Source organism: Trichomycterus rosablanca, chromosome 27 (assembly GCF_030014385.1).
Source record: "Trichomycterus rosablanca isolate fTriRos1 chromosome 27, fTriRos1.hap1, whole genome shotgun sequence".
Lineage (NCBI taxonomy): Eukaryota > Metazoa > Chordata > Actinopteri > Siluriformes > Trichomycteridae > Trichomycterus > Trichomycterus rosablanca.
The window spans coordinates 3,975,083-3,991,432 of NC_086014.1; the positions used below are offsets into that span (position 1 = coordinate 3,975,083).

The window sequence follows — 16,350 nt, forward strand, 5'->3', positions numbered from 1 at the left end:
CGCTCGAGTGAGCTCGACACGAGGAGTAAATTGCAGACCAGCCAAACCTGTCATTACCCGAGGGCACTCGTTACGGCTGAGCCCCGTGTTTTTCAATTCACCCCTGAACCGCTACACCGCCAACCCCCTGCATGGCGTGAAAGTGGGGAGGGGGAGACGAGAGAGCTGAGAAGTGATGCTGAGAATATTACAGGCCCCGGTGGACGGCGGGTAATTTTCTTAGAGGAGGATAATGGAAGGCAAGCAAAGCTCCCGCCGTGAGGGAGATGATTCCGATCAGGATCCTTGCGGCCCTCCGCCACCCGCCCAGCGGTGTTTACCGCCGCGCTGACTGGTTACTTTTAGCTACTTTCTTTTGCTCTGGCCCTGGCGTACACACACTAACGTTCATGTAGACGACTTCATTCATGTAAATGCCATACAGCTGTTTTACCATCAATAATATACACACAATATATGATATATAATATGGGAAAGTGGTGGCCTAGAGGGTAGTGAGCTTTGGGCCGTCAATCAAAGGGTTCCAATCTCGGCTCTGCCATGCAGCCACTGTTGGGCCCTTGAGCAAGGCCCTAAACTCTCTCTGCTCCAGGGGCGCCAAACAATAGCTGACCCTGTGTTCTGACCCCAGCTTCCAAATGAGCCGGACAGTCAGTCAAAGGGCATCCGCCCACAGGTACGTAAAAGACGAATATGGGTAACTATGGAAATGGATGAGAGTCCTGTGTATGGTGCATTACTTGGTCACCTTCTGCCCTAGATAACTAGCTAAGCAAGTTATTATGAGCTTGAGAGCAGCTGTGATGAAATAAATAGAAATAGTTTGGATTTGTGAGTGATATACTAATTTGCTTTATAGTGTTTTCTTCTTAATGATATGCTCTTAGCAGATGGTAAACAAACACACACACACACACACACACACACACACACACACACACACACAGGACTTCCTTTGACATCACTCTGGGAGTCCCGGCGGCTGTATCCTCCCGAGATGTGCCCAGCCAGCCACTGTGTGTGTGTGTGTGTGTGTGTGTGTTTGGCCACTCTGCAGAGTTGAAAAGTACACGTGGTAACAGATTCGCAATAGCATTTGGCACATTGGAAAAATTAGCACGTTCGCTATGCAAAGATGTTAGCAACAACAGTTTAAGTTTCGTTCTTGGGTTTGCAGACGAGCAAGTTTTGACACATGCTAACGACTTTGTAAAGCACTTACCACCAGCAGCAGTGCGGTCCATCTCAGTTATCACGCTTATTTAGCACCAGAGCTGCACTTGAGTCTTTCCTACAGCCAGAAATACTGTAGATTAAAAACTCCTGATACTAAAACGCCTCATTATGGATCTAATCAGATGAAGGAATTCTTACATTTCTGATTACTTACTTACTTCTACTAGATGGAGTTTGGCCAGATCTTCATTTCCTCACTGTACCAAAAACAAACCTGTAGAATCAAAAGCAGCTTGATGAGCATAAACTCAACACTAAGGAATAAGTCTGTTTTATCTTATATATTGTTGTGGGCAGAGTGGTGGCACAGCTGGTGAAGTGGGTGCTGCTGAGCAACGTGAGATTGATCCTTGGCAATCGTCTGAGGAATCTGACATAATTTACAGTGTGTGTTTGAAACCCCTCATTGTGAAAGTGTTGGAGCCTATCCCAGCTTTTAAATGGGCGCAAGGCACACAGTAACACCCTGGACGGGGTGCCAGTCCATTGCAGGGCACACACACACACACATATACACACACCCATTCACCTATAGGGAAATTCAGTGTCTCCAATTAACCTGACTGCATGTTTTTGGACTGTGGAGAAAAAAACCCACGCAGAAAGGACCCGGACCGCCCGGCCTGGGGATTGAACCCAGGACCGAACCCAGGACCGAACCCAGGACCTTCTTGCTGTGAGGCAAGAGTGCTACCCACTTAGCCACCGTGCCACCCCCAGGTTAAAGCAGTTAATAATTGAATCAATAATTCAATACATTGATTTTACATTCATTCGCTTTCATGTTTTACCATCGATTCATCCCGGGTCAGGGTCGTGGTGGGAATCACTAGGTCCGAGCAGGCCACTATTCTATCGCCGGGCTTCGACTAGCTATCATCCCTCAGACATAACCATGTCATGTCTGTATGTAGACACCTGACCGGCTGATAGTGCCACTGAGGATTTGAAATTCCTGAAGGTACGTAGATGTAGTAGCTCAGCTGTTGAGGTACTGGACTAGTAATCTGACTAGTAATCAGTGGATTGCTGGTTAAAGCCCCCAAAGCAAGGCCCTCAATCCTCAATTGCACGAATTGTATTCAATCACACTTGTAAGTCGCTTAGCACCTTCTAATGCTGTGAACGCAGTGACTGTTAGAGCAAGGCCAAGGCCAAGGAGTCTAGTAGGTAAACTAAGTATGTAAATGAATGGGCTGCATGGGCTTATGTGCTATGTTTATGTGGATGTACTGGCACTTCATGCCGGGTGTTTTTAGGGCTGGATCCAGTCCCATCACAGACCAGGAAAAAGCTGATAAGGACTGAATCAATGATTTCATTAACATTATGCATACTGTATCTGTATTGACCCATATTCTTCTGACAGAGAGAGGGGGCAGACAAATCCCAAAGTGCCAATGCACAAATTAGACATTACAGAACATTCTGTACTGTCCAGAAGAACGCCTTCAGGATCCGCTCGTTTCCCTCGACACTGCTGGAAGGTCCGTTTAATAAAACATCACAAGCAGAAATGCAGGAGAAGAAAGGACGTGGACGGAGGCTGCAGATGATCTCAAGCCTCCACACAGGGCACTCCTTCACCTACTGATTTATTTAGAGTCATTTAGTCATTAGCATCTCTCTTTCTTTCCTTCCCTCTCTTGTTTTCCCCTCGGTCATTAGCGGATTTTTAACTGGAAGTCAGTGAAAGGTGGAGGGACTCCCAGCTGAGCTCTTGACATGGCCGCCTCGTCCTCTGGGCTCCGTCCGCCTCCCATGAGGCCACGGGGCTCTGCGTCATTCACAAAATTCATTCAAATGGCTGCAACCTCAAAGCCTTGCCTTCATTCAGAAATCTTTTTATAGCTAGGACTGTACCATGTACGGGATGTGTGATGAGAGAGGGGAGGGGATGCGTGAGAGAGAGACTGTGCGAAAAATAGCTTATGAAGTACCTGACGAGAGACTCTCTCCTCTGCGTCATTAGTGGCGTCACGCGTACCTGATTGGCTCCTCCGCCCGTCCTTCTGGGCACGGCTGGCGATTGGACGCCGGACGCCTCTGTGGGATGAATGATGGGCGCGAAGGCGTGGACCGGACTCGCAGGAGTTTGGTTGGCTGTCGGTAAAGACGTCAAAGCTGGAGGTGCTGAGAGATTGGTCGGGAGGAGCAGCAGACTGCGAACACAGAGCTAATCGATGTTACACGGCCTCATTCACAGATCCTGCACGAACAGTGGCACATACAACACATTCACATGGCTGGGTGTTAATGAGGGTATATAGGAGGACTGTCTAGCATCTCGCATTTCAAATGTGACAAGTACAGGTTGCCAAAAAGCCCCCGGGAATTGATAGCACTCGTGCTGATATAAATGATCCCTAAATTAGCCATAAAATTAGATATGCTACAAGCCTTTTCTTTCTTTTTTTGGTCCATGTTACCCATATTTCACCAAATCTGATCATTGCTGACTCCTCTGTTGCATTTCTTTTGGTGCTTGTACCACCCCCAGGTTGGCCGATAAAAGCTGAGACCATCACGCCTTCTTTCTAACACGTGTAGTTAGTGGCGACGTATTTTCACCTGCCAGTGACGGAGTCTCACAGAGGACCGTATGGCGTACGCCCCCCCCACTAGTGCATGCACCTCGACCAGACAGCAGAGGTCTCGATTGTCTCGATTGTCCCATTTGACCCAAAGACATGGCCAGTTATTTGTTTGTTGCGTTCCTTGAGGTCAAACATGTGACCTTCGGCTGCTTTAATGTTGAATGTGACACATTTACTCACTTACTGATGCATATTCATTTACACTTGGGGGTCATTTAAAGTAGCCAATCCACCTACTGGCATGTTACTGGGAGTAATTGTGGAGTGTCGTGGAAAAATAAGGTGAGATGACGAATGAAAACAAAGATTAGAGTCGACTGGGTCAGAGAATTTATTGGCACGATCGTGGGTTCTTATAGCAAAGGACAAGCTGAAGAACAAGAAACAGAACTGTGGGCCTCCCTTTATACTGCTCTAGTCACATCACATAAAGTGTGGTACTTTGGAACATCCGTTCTGTGCAAACGTTGTTTTTTATCTGCTTACAACAGCTTAACTAACAGCCTCACCTCACAAAACAGCCTAATACTGCTGAGATCATGTTAAGCATAAAACAGCAGTGAACCTGTGTCCATGCAGACATCTGTACTGTCCACTATCACCTTGTCTTTAAAGCATTTCTATTAGCACAGTGGTAGTGCCTGACAGCTGCACAGGTTCATGTCAACCAGTGTGACCAAATGAGACCAACATTACATGGACAGAAGTATTGGGACACCGCTTCTAACATTTGAATCCATGTCTTTCAGCCACAGTGATTGCTAACAGGTATGATAAATTAGTTATATAAGGGAAGATATGCTTCTAACCTTGCAGCAACAGTTTAGGGAAGGTCATTTTCTGCTCCAGCATGACTGTAAAGACTATAAACCTTGGTTTAAAGAAACTCCAGTGGCCGGAACAGAGCACTGACCTCAGCTCCACTCAACAGCTCTGTAATGAACTGGCCTTTCATGAGCAACATCAGCACCCAGCTATATTCAAGTCAAGTCAAGTCAAATTTATTTATATAGCGCTTTTTACAATAGACATTGTCTCAAAGCAACTTTACAGAATCCAGGACCGACAGACCAAAACCCCCTGTCGAGCAAGCCGAGGAGTTTCACATGTTCTTCCAGTTAATGTGGGAATCCTCTGGCTTGCTTCTACCTCTCAACCTGCAACCTCGCTGGTGAAAATAATTAGAAATAATCGACACAAATTCTTCTAATAGCAACATCACCCAGATCTATTAATAGAAGAGGAACTGAGTAATGAAATAATGTGTAGAAACGATCACACACACTACGAGACTATGAATAAGACTTGGGCGAGCCGTGTCGGTAATAGAACGGGAACGTGAGCGAATGGTAATAGCATAAAGAAGGAAATTGGTGGGTACATTTCAGGGTGACACACTCCGTCTACTGGAAGACAGATGAGGTGGCACTAATCAGATGCAGTGTGAGAGGAGGAAAGCGGGACAACACAAGTGCATTAAAACCCATTAGCTGCTTCCAACATGGCCATGCTTACTTATTTTGACAGATTCATGCAGCAGGGTGATTCTCCTCACAGAGGGAATGTGCACACACACACACACCTATCCCAGCCTGACTGTACACAGCCATACTGGTAGTAGTACCTAGTAGCTTGTTGCCTACAGGTTTCTAATACACCATTACAGATTAAAATCATGTTAAAACAAGCGCTTACATGGCAGGAGCATCAGGGAGGCGTGAACATCTCTGTGCTACCATGTCTAGTATATTGGAATGTCATGTAAATACCACCTGAGCCCATTAATAATGCCAGTGTGTGACTCACCGTGTAAGAAACACTGGCTCGAGGCCCCTTGAGACACAGAAACGCTGCTTTTTTTAATGTGTTGATGCTTTACGTACCTGCCAAAAAGACCTCAAGTTATAATTATGAAGAAAATTTAAAGCGGTTATTTTTGGAGCAGATTCAGTATTAAAATAAGCCAGTCAGGATTTATTACCACCACTGACTGACGATGTGGGATATCCATAATGATTCACCACGTCATGAAAGAACGTAATGCAATGCAATGTATTATAATTAATGTTTTGGCCTAACAGTGGAAAGTACAGTACAAATAAATTCAAGGGGTGGCACAGTGGATTATTTGACTGTGTGTTTCACTTGGCACAGTTTTTAAATCAGACGCCCTTCCTGACGCAACCCTCCTATTTAACTGGGCATGGGACCAGCACTACGTGTGCACTGATATGTGGCCCCCAATGGCTAGACATTGTAAATCAATCAATCTCTCAATCTATCCATCTATCTATTCATCCTTCCATCCACTGATATGTGCCCCCCCAATGGTTAGACATTGTAAATCTATCTATCTATCCATCCATCACCTATCTATCTATCTATCTATCTATCTATCTATCTATCTATCTATCTATCTATCTATCTATCTATCTATCTATCTATCTATCTATCTATCTATCTATCTATCTATCTATCTATCTATCTATCTATCTACCATCCATCCATCCATCCATCCATCCATCCATCCATCCATCTATCTATCTATCCATCCATCCATCCATCCCATCCATCCATATTCATCCATCCATCCATCCATCACCTACCTATCTGCCTGCCTGTCTGTTTGTCCATCCATCCATCCATCCATCCATCCATCCATCCATCCATCCATCCATCCATCCATCCATCCATCCATCTATCTATCTATCTATCTATCTATCTATCTATCCCATCCATCCATATTCATCCATCCATCCATCACCTACCTATCTGCCTGCCTGTCTGTTTGTCCCTCCATCCATCCATCCATCACCTATCTACCTACCTACCTACCCACCCATCCATCCATCCATCCATCCATCCATCCATCCATCACCTATCTATCTGCCTGCCTGTCTGTTTGTCACTCCATCCACATACCCACTAACCCATCCACCCATCTATCCTTCAATCTATCTAGAGTATCTATCAATCAATCCATCCATCTATATTCATCCATACATTAGATTTTATGGGTAATTAATATACATATGGCGACCACTATATATTATATGAATATAATGAATTGCATAATATTCTCAGAAACATAATTTTCATGGTGAATCATCGTCAGTCAGTCGGTGGTGATTAATACAAAATGGCTTAATTCAACACAGAATCTGGTCCACAATTAACAGCATTTCATTTTATTTATTATAACTTGTGGTTATGTAATTATATAATCATCATTACAATTCTTTTAGCCAAGGGCTCATTTCCTTAAGCCATTTCAAATTTACAGACGATTTTACCATTTTGGGTTCACAAACATATTAAGTATACAGTTAGACCCCCCACACATACGTTGTAAACCATGTACTAGCAAGACATTCCAGAAGGAAGCATTTTCTTATCAACATATCACTAAATCTGTTCGTCTGAGATTTGCTAGATGCTACTTAATACACTGTACAGCCAAAAGTAAGTGGCCACCTGACCATGAGCTTGTCAGACATACCACTCTAAAACAATAGCCATCTTTAATGAAGCTTTTTCTCCAAAGACTGGGCGATCCTTTCTGGATCATGCATGGCATCATGGACCATATAAAGTACCAGGAGATTTGAAGTCACTGTCTGGCTGTAAAAAATGGGTCCTGCCCAAATTCACATAAAAACAATATCAAGCTTTTGCTATGGTCATCCTAGTCCCCTGTGGTCATTCTAAGCCCCAGTTAAAAACCTGTAAAATTAGCCGAAAAGGAAAGTCAAGACGAAGACCTGGACTCTAAAAGCACCCCCAATACAAAACAGAGTCTCAAGGTTCCTAACACTGATCCAGCATCATAAAAGACTTAATGCTGTTACATTTATAACACCAACCTTAACCCAAGTGTGCTACATGCAGGGGTGCTGACAAATTGTAACACATGACAAAAAACAAATGTCCGTTCTCACTTCAAACAATGGCCTTCCTTTTCCAAGGTGATTTCACCCTCACAGATAGCCAACACCCCCTCCTACCGAGCAAGCCATTCCCAGCATCCAAGGTGGATTTTACATAATGGACGGGGAAAAAAGGCTCTAATTATAGCTAATTAGCGGGAATGCAAGTGTGGCGCTCATTACCTGCCCCAGGATTCAGTTGACTCATATTTTTAATTAGTACATAGCAAGGGAGCCAGCATGATGCTGGGCAGGGATGACCAAATTAATTGAGGTTTGGAGAATATTCTACATTGCTAACGTCGGATAGGAAACCTACGGGAATAAGTCATGCTACTGTATCAGCATACACCTGTTCAGATGATTCATAAAGGTGTGAGGTAAAAGTGCCGGTGGTTAAGGAAAAAGTGCCGGTGGTGAAAAACAAATCGTCACTGCTGCATGATTGACGCAGGTCTAATCACCACGGACAATCACTCCAACACACTTCACCGTAGTGTGAACGGATCTGAAAACCTGTTTACTGACTGTCAACTGGATTATTCATTAAAATGTTTACTTTATAGAACATATACCATCAGCTGTAACACTAAAACCACATGATTAATATTGTAGAGGACCACTCATGCCACCAACAGCTCTGATCCATCACAGATAGATAGATATTGCATTAAAACCACCTCCTTGTTTCTACACTCACTGTCCATTTAATCAGCTCCACTTACCATATAGAAGCACTTTGTAGTTCTACAATTACTGACTGTAGTCCATCTGTTTCTCTGCATGCTTTGTTAGCCCCCTTTCACCCTGTTCTTCAATGGTCAGGACCCCACAGGACCCCCACAGGACCACTACACAGCAGGTATGATTTAGGTGGTGGGTCACTCAGCACTGCAGTGACACTGACATGGTGGTGGTGTGTTAGTGTGTGTTGTGCTGGTATGAGTAGATAAGACACAGCAGCGCTGATGGACTGAGAATAGCCCACCAACCAAAAACATCCAGCCAACAGCGCCCCGTGGGCAGCATCCTGTGACCACTGATGAAGGTCTAGAAGATGACCGACTCAAACAGCAGCAATAGATGAGCGATCGTCAAGGTTTACATCTACAAGGTAAACCAACTAGGTAGGAGTGTCTAATAGAGTGGATATATATATATATATATATATATATATATATATACAGTATATACTGTATATGCAGACACGGGGAGAACACGCAAACTCCACACAGAAAGGACCCAGATCATTCCACAAGGGAATAGAACCCAGGACCTTCTTGCTGTGAGGCGACAGTGCTACCCACAGAGCCACCGTGCTTTCTGTCTCACGTGCGAAGCTCTCAGAATTCCAAACAACAGCTCGAGCATTCCATCTTTATCTTCTATCAGCATTAGGCCATGACATTACATAGGGTAGAACTGTAGAAAGGTCAGGGTTTTTAGCAGAAGGGGCGGCGCTGGGGTCGCGTGATCCGGAACACAGAACGTCTTTAATCGCCGCTATGCCCAATGTTGCACGTGCTGTTTAGTTTCCACGACAACAATGAGGCGAAGGATATTTAAAGCAGATGCCCACACACAGAGTTCAGTAAGAGTGTGATCCTTTCTGTTCAAATATTTAACTCATCGGGTATTTATAAGGGCAGGGAACTCAGAAGTGTGCCAGCCGCCGACATTCCAGGACTCGAATGGGGTACCTTTGATTTGGGGAGATGTAAACAAGAAACGGGGAAAGAAAAAGAGCTCAGGGCAAGAGATGAGAGGGCAGTTAGAGAATTTGAATGTGCAGAATTCATACGGGGAATTTTGTCCTGTAGGGGCGCTAGGGTGCCCATCTTTAGGGCTGATGCCGATCTGCCGATCTGTAGGGGGGCCAGGGTGCCAATCTTCCTGCTGTTAAACCAACACCTTTTGTTTTAAACACAGAATATTTTCTACTAAGAATAAAGTGCACGCAACCGGAGCTGGATCTCGAATACGTCGTATCGAATCCAGCTCTGCCTTACCGACCGAGGCTGAGCGGCCACATGAACAACGATTGGCCTGTTGTTCAGACGGGCGGGATTTAGGTCGGAAGTGGGTCTCTCTCTGTCAGAATGGTGCGGTTACGACCTCTGCTGGCTGATTAAAGGCGCCTACACGGAGATGAGGAAGGAGTGCTCTTAGGGTGTGTCTCACCACACGCAACGCTAGGTGGCGCCACACTCGTCAATGTGTGGGTGATGAGATGCATACGGCTTGCTGCTCAGCTTGCTGCTTGTGGGCAATTGGGGGGAGAAAAAGAATGCATTAAAAAAAAAAAAAAAGAAGAAAGTGCACCTAATCAAAGAGCCATGAAAGGGTGGAATGCCAACGACTTCTGACTAGAAGTTAGTTATAGTTATTTATACTCATTTAAGTCACAGTTATTTTATTCCACCCTATTTGTATTTACTTTGTGCTGGAGCTGCTGTAACACTTGAATTGCCCACATGGGGATCAGTTTAGAGGGGTCAGAAAACTGAATGACCCCTTGGCGTCCTTGGCGCAAAACACGTACATGAGCGCTCAGGTAGTGCACCTGTGTAATTAACTAGCCCAACATTGATGATCCCGGTGATCAGGGAGTGCTAGTGACCTGACTGAGCACCCAGACAGACACAATTAGCTGTGCCCTGAAGGATAGTGGTCTTTCTATCCTCATTCTCTTCTTAGCTCAGTCTGTCCAATGTGTGGTACAAATGGCACCAGAAATACAACAGGGAAAACGGTACTGATTAGATTGGGTGAAAGATGTGGTAAATGGGGTAAAAAAACACTTACATGGCAGATAGAGAACCACAGATCCGGCCACTAGAGAACAAACAACAGCAATTTTAGAGAACGATAAGCGCTCTATCTCATAAAGACATTACATTATTTAAAAAAATGAAGATATAGATATACTTTATTTGTCAAATATATACACAGGTGTACAGTACAATGAAATTCTTTCTTCGCATATCCCAGCTTGTTTGGAAGCTGGGGTCAGAGCGCAGGGTCAGCCATCGTACGGCGCCCCTGGAGCAGACAGGGTTAAGGGCCTTGCTCAAGGACACAACAGTGGCTGCATAGCAGAGCCTGGATTTGAACCGCCAATCTTCCGGTTGATAGCCCAAAGCTCTACCCACTAGGCTACCACTGTCCATAGAGAACATAGAGAAGTGTATGTACCATAATATACATATACACGGCATGTACAGTACAATGAAATAATTTTCCACATATCCTCTTAATTTAAATAGATGTTTAAAAATGAAACAAAACAACACTAATCACCAGTCACTGATCCCCGCAGAAACGCTGCCGTGTTGAGTCACGCGGTATTAAAGACATTGGCACCACTGATTCATGCCAAGCAGAACGGTTCGAACGAAGTCCGAGCGACACCGTTTTTTTTCTCCTAACGCCACTTCTGAATGTCATCTTAGCACCCGTCAAGAGCTCACACACGTCACGAACACATGGCACCGGTCAGCGGAGATTACAGTCGAGCTGGAGTTTTTATTTGAACTTAGGAATCTGTCTGTCTGTGATTTTGAAAGACAGTCTATCCCAGCTTTTCAATGGGCGCAAGGCACACAGTAACACCCTGGACCCCACGCAGACACGGGGAGAACATGCAAACCCAGCACAAAAAGGGGATCGAACCCAGGACCTTCTTGCTGTGAGGCGACAGTGCTACCCACTGAGGTATAAAAACACTTAGATGTGTTTCAGTTCCAGCATGCAAAACAGCATGGTCCATAAACTTTTGATAAGGTGTTGAATAACTCCAGTAGCCATCAACAGTGGAACAATTAGAGACAGTGGTAAGCCAGTGGGTAGAGCTACTGACCATCAATCAGAAGGTTGTGGGTTCAAATACCAGCTCCGTCATGCCACTGTCATGCCCTTTCGGCTCCAGGGGTGTCGTATAATAGCTGATCCTGCGCTCTGACCCCACCCTTATTTATTTATTAGTTATTCGTTACACAAGATTCATCAGTTCACACGACCAACACATGTCAAACACAGTCATGGACAATTTTGTATCTCCAATTCACCTCACTTGCACGTTTTTGGACTCTTGGAGGAAACCCGGAGTTCAAGGAGAACATGCAAACTCCACACAGAAAGGACCCGGGCCACCCCACCTAGGGATCAAACCCAGGACCTTCTTGCTGTAAGGCGACAGTGCTACCCACCGAGTCACCGTGCTGCCCCCTGACCCCAGCACAGAATTTTATCGTACTGTACACGCTCAATCTGCCCGAGATTATTATTACTGTCATTATTATTATATAAAAAAATGCAAAAATCAGCCGCTCAGGTGGCGCAGCGGTAAAAAACACACGCTGCAACCAGGCTGGGATCTCGAATACATCGTATCGAATCTCAGCTCTGCCTTGCCGGCTGAAGGCTGAGCGGCCACATGAACAACGATTGGCCGGTTGTTCAGGTGGGCGGGACTAAGCCGGATATGGGTCTCTCTCTGTCAGACTGGTGCAATTACGACCTCTGCTGGCTGATTAGGAAGGAGTGCTCTTGGGGTGTGTCTCTCCGTACACAACGCTAGGTGGCACAACACTCAACACGCAATGTGTGAGTGATGAGATGCATGCGGCTTGATGCCCACGTGTCGGAGGGGGCGTGGGTTGGCTTCGATCTCCTAGGTCAGAGCAGGGATCGGCATGGGCGGAGAGGAAGCACGACGCAACTGGGCAATTGGACGCGCTAAAGGGGGGAAAAAAACATGCATCTTGAGCTAAACAGGAACAGAGAAGAAAGGGTTAAACTCAGATTATTCATGGCATTCATGGCACATTTTTATTCCGACGTTATTCCACACAGACAGAGGGGTGTTTGGGGTTCGGGAATGAAGTGTTTATGCAAAGTTAATCAGATCTGATGTGACTCAGAGTTCGAGCGAGAGCGAGAGAGAGAGAGCGAGTGAGAGAGCGAGTGAGAGAGTACCAGGCTCTGAGCATCACCATGGCAGCCAGAGTCCCACCCGCGTCCTGCAGGTGTGTGACTCACCCATCAGCTTCACAAAGAGACCGAGGACGCCGCAGACACCATCTTCTCCGTTTCTCTTTCTCCTGACACATGCCCGGCTGCCAACTTCCATGTGGTCACACCGCACTCCCACGCGCCCGTCCGACAACTCCCCGGGCCGTTTCAGGACGTTCGACCCCGTGATAGCCCTCTGCACGCCACCACTGCTGCATCACGTTTACAGTATAGAGACGTACGCAGCTACGGCACAAATGAAATCAATAAGGCATTATGATGGTCATCACACATTTATACTCCATTTAACTAAGAAATCAAATAGCCGACACTGTTTTTCCATTCTGTCATGTTTACTATCATTAAAAACCGTGCTTTGGCCGCTCAGGTGGCGCAGCGGTAAAGTACGTTAGCTCACCAGAGTCGGGGTTTCGAATACATCGTATCGAATCTCAGCTCTGCCTTTCCGACTGGGCGGAAGCATGAACACTGATTGGCGGCTGTTCAGGGTTAGAGGGTAAGAAAGTCGGATCAAAGGTCCTCATAACTGGTGCGACTGCGGCCCCTGCTGGCTGACTGATGGCGCCTGCACAGAGCTGAGGAATGACGCTGATGGGGGTGTGGCCCTCCGTACACGGTGCCCGTCAAGTGTATGAACTCGACTCGTGCAGGTGAAAAATGCAGTCTGTACTGACTGTACGTGCCGGAGAGGCGTCCTCAGTCAGCGGTGAAGGGTTCGAATCAGTATAGAGGACGCATTCAGGGTAATCGGACACGACTAGATTGGGGGGGGGGGGGGGGGCTTTGTAACAAGCGGCTGTTTGGTTAAGTCTTGGAGTCCAGGGCTGGTTTGAGCCACCTAGGGCAGCATTGGAAAACCGATTCCATACTTTAACCTTAATACTGACTAAAACTTTTCTTTTTTTTAATTCATTTATTAGGATTTGACATCATGTTTTACACTTTGGTTACATCCATGACAGAAATGGTAGTTACTGGTTACACAAGATTCATCAGTTCAAGTTGAATGTCAAACACAGTCATGGACAATTTTATTTCTTCACCTCACCTGCATGTCTTTGGACTGTGGGAGGAAACCCACACAGACACGGGGAGAACATACAAACTCCACACAGAAAGGACCCGGACCACCCCACCTGGGGATCGAACCCTTCTTGCTGTGAGGTGTCAGTGCTACCCACCCAGCTACACACCCAGCCACCGAGCCGCCCACCTGACATACTTGTACAATATATTACAGCGGTACCTTAAAAACTCAACGTCAGTTGGTTCTGGGAGTGGCGTTGAGTTTTAAGGTATTTTTTCCCATAAGGATGTATGGTAAACCTGTTAATGCGTTACATATTTTTTTGACACTTGTTTGACACTTATATAATATAAAAACACTGAAATAAAAAGCTGATTCTTACAATTTCTCAGAACCTGGAGCTGTAACACAAGTTTAAAAGTGAAACAGTGAGGAAAATCCAGATAAACACAGATACATGTGGAGCTTTCAGACTGAATCTGTGAATCTGTTATTCCACACAAATGCAGATTCATCTCATATTCGCACTTTGATGACGTTTTACCGCACCGCTCAAGACAAGTGCTGAACAAAGCGACTGTTCACTGTTAATGAACCGAACACGTTGAGTTTAGGGGACGTTGAGTTACAAGGTACCACTGTACTTGATATTAACGCATTCCATGGGCGATCAGGTGGCGCAGCAGTAAATTACACTAGCCCACTACTGCTGGGATCCAGGGTTCAAATCCCTCGTCAGGCGTCTACATACAGACATGATTGGCTATGTCTGGGTGGTTTGATGGCCAAGGCCACACAATAGAGTCTAGGGGCATTGTGCCCAGTGATTCCAGTAAATTCTGACCCACGGCAAACCTGACCAGGACAAAGCGATGGTAAAAGATGAATATTTATGTAAAATGAATACATTCCACAAGCTGCTGAGTATTTTTGCATGACATTCAATGAGTCGATGAGTTGAAATCGTACAATAGAACAGTTTTGAATCAGGTAGCTTTTCAGGTTGGATTGAGCAGTAGAATATAATAATGAAGATGAAGTGACCATCATCAAGACTGTCGTTCCAATTGTCTCTCAGGTTCATGGGAGAAAAACCTGGGGGGCACTCGGGGAAGGGGAGGTGTTCAAGCTGATACTATTTCGTCGTTTGAAAACAAACACATCTCTAAACTTTGAGTTGAATTCGTGGACACATCAGATGAGTTTGAAGCTGCACTCAAGACTGTTAGGAATTCACTGCGTCTCAAGTATGTGCTCTGTACTTAGCACGTATGCTACAGTCACTGATGCTAATCTAAAAAAGTCCACCACCCGTCTCGGTTCAGTCAAAGCCCCGCGGTCACCGTGACTGAAAAAGTTCCAGCTAGCGTCTCAAGGCTCCTCTGAGCTTAGCTGACCTCCCTCGTGGATTCCCCTGCACCTCCTCCCTGCTAGGAACCACCACCTTCCTGTGCAACCGGACCCAGTGCTCGCTCTCCGTCCCCGTCTCTTCTTCTTCGTCCTCGTCCTCCTGCATCAGATCTTCTTCCTCGTGCCGCCCCGGCAGGTTGGCGCGTGCCCGCTGGCGCACGCTGCGTCGCGGCGGGGCGTCGATCTCTTCCCCTCGGAGGAAGCGCTTGGCGATGCGGTCCTCCAGCGAGTGGAAGGTGAGGATGCAGAGGCGGCCCCCCGGTCGGAGGAGATCCTGGGCCACGTGCAGCCCCGCGACGAGTTCGTTCAGCTCGTCGTTTACGAAAATACGCAGCGCCTGGAAGGTCTTAGTGGCCACGTGAGAAGGGCGCTGCAGGCGGTCACGGCGGGCGAAGAGAGCGCTGGCGGGAAACGCAGCTGCAAAGAAAGAAGGAGGGAAAGAGGGTAAAGCGTTTACAAAGCTTGGCACAATTGGTGGAACTATGACCCATGTTAATGAGTATTTTAATTCCACCTTAAGGCCAGTCAAATACTGACTACACACAAAATACTGAGATGCCCGAGTGCACATTGTGGCTGCTTTCGACACTGGACAGGGGTTAGCATGGGCACTTTGACTGGCCTGCACTATACTCCTTGAACATCGATGTTAAAGTGTTTAAAAATCCCAACAACACTGCTGCACCTGATACACTCATACCAGTACATTTACATTTTCAGCATCCAAAGCACCTTACAGTACACAGTCTAAGCAATTAAGGCCTAAGGGCCTTGCTCAAGGGCCCACAGTGGCAACTTGGCAGTGGTGGGGTTTGAATCAGCAACCTTATGATACACTACAACTGCCCCTTACAACACACACTGCCATGTCATTACCATGTTAGTGTCACTGCAGTGTTAGGAATGGTCCACCACCCGAACATCTGGTCAGTGGGGTGGGTCAGTTTCAAGTGTACAGAGTATCAGATCTACTACAGTTAGTACTTGTATACCAATAAAGTGTGTCTGTTTGGTGGGTGTAGCCAACAAGGCCAACAAACGTATGCACTAGACAGCTGTTCCTAATAAAGCGCCGATCATTTAAATAAGACACGTCTGATTTTCTGGTCTACATGCGACG

At 46.0% G+C, this 16,350-nt stretch overlaps 1 protein-coding gene and 1 long non-coding RNA gene across 2 annotated transcripts in view; both read right to left on the reverse strand.

The window, feature by feature from the left end:
* Positions 1-1,229: 1,229 nt before the first annotated feature.
* On the reverse strand, positions 1,230-3,387 carry LOC134304057 (uncharacterized). Its single transcript, XR_010007742.1, has 3 exons — positions 3,224-3,387; positions 1,395-1,450; positions 1,230-1,291 (listed from the first exon to the last, which is right to left on the reverse strand). It is a non-coding gene; the product is annotated as an uncharacterized LOC134304057 (long non-coding RNA).
* A 10,329-nt stretch (positions 3,388-13,716) lies between these two features.
* The window catches only part of mettl15 (methyltransferase 15, mitochondrial 12S rRNA N4-cytidine), a 69,290-nt gene continuing 66,656 nt past the window's right edge, over positions 13,717-16,350 (reverse strand). Inside the window, exon 7 of the mRNA XM_062989601.1 lies at positions 13,717-15,647. Coding sequence (XP_062845671.1) covers positions 15,184-15,647 — 464 coding nt within the window. The 3' untranslated portion in view covers positions 13,717-15,183. The remainder of the gene's footprint in view (positions 15,648-16,350) is intronic.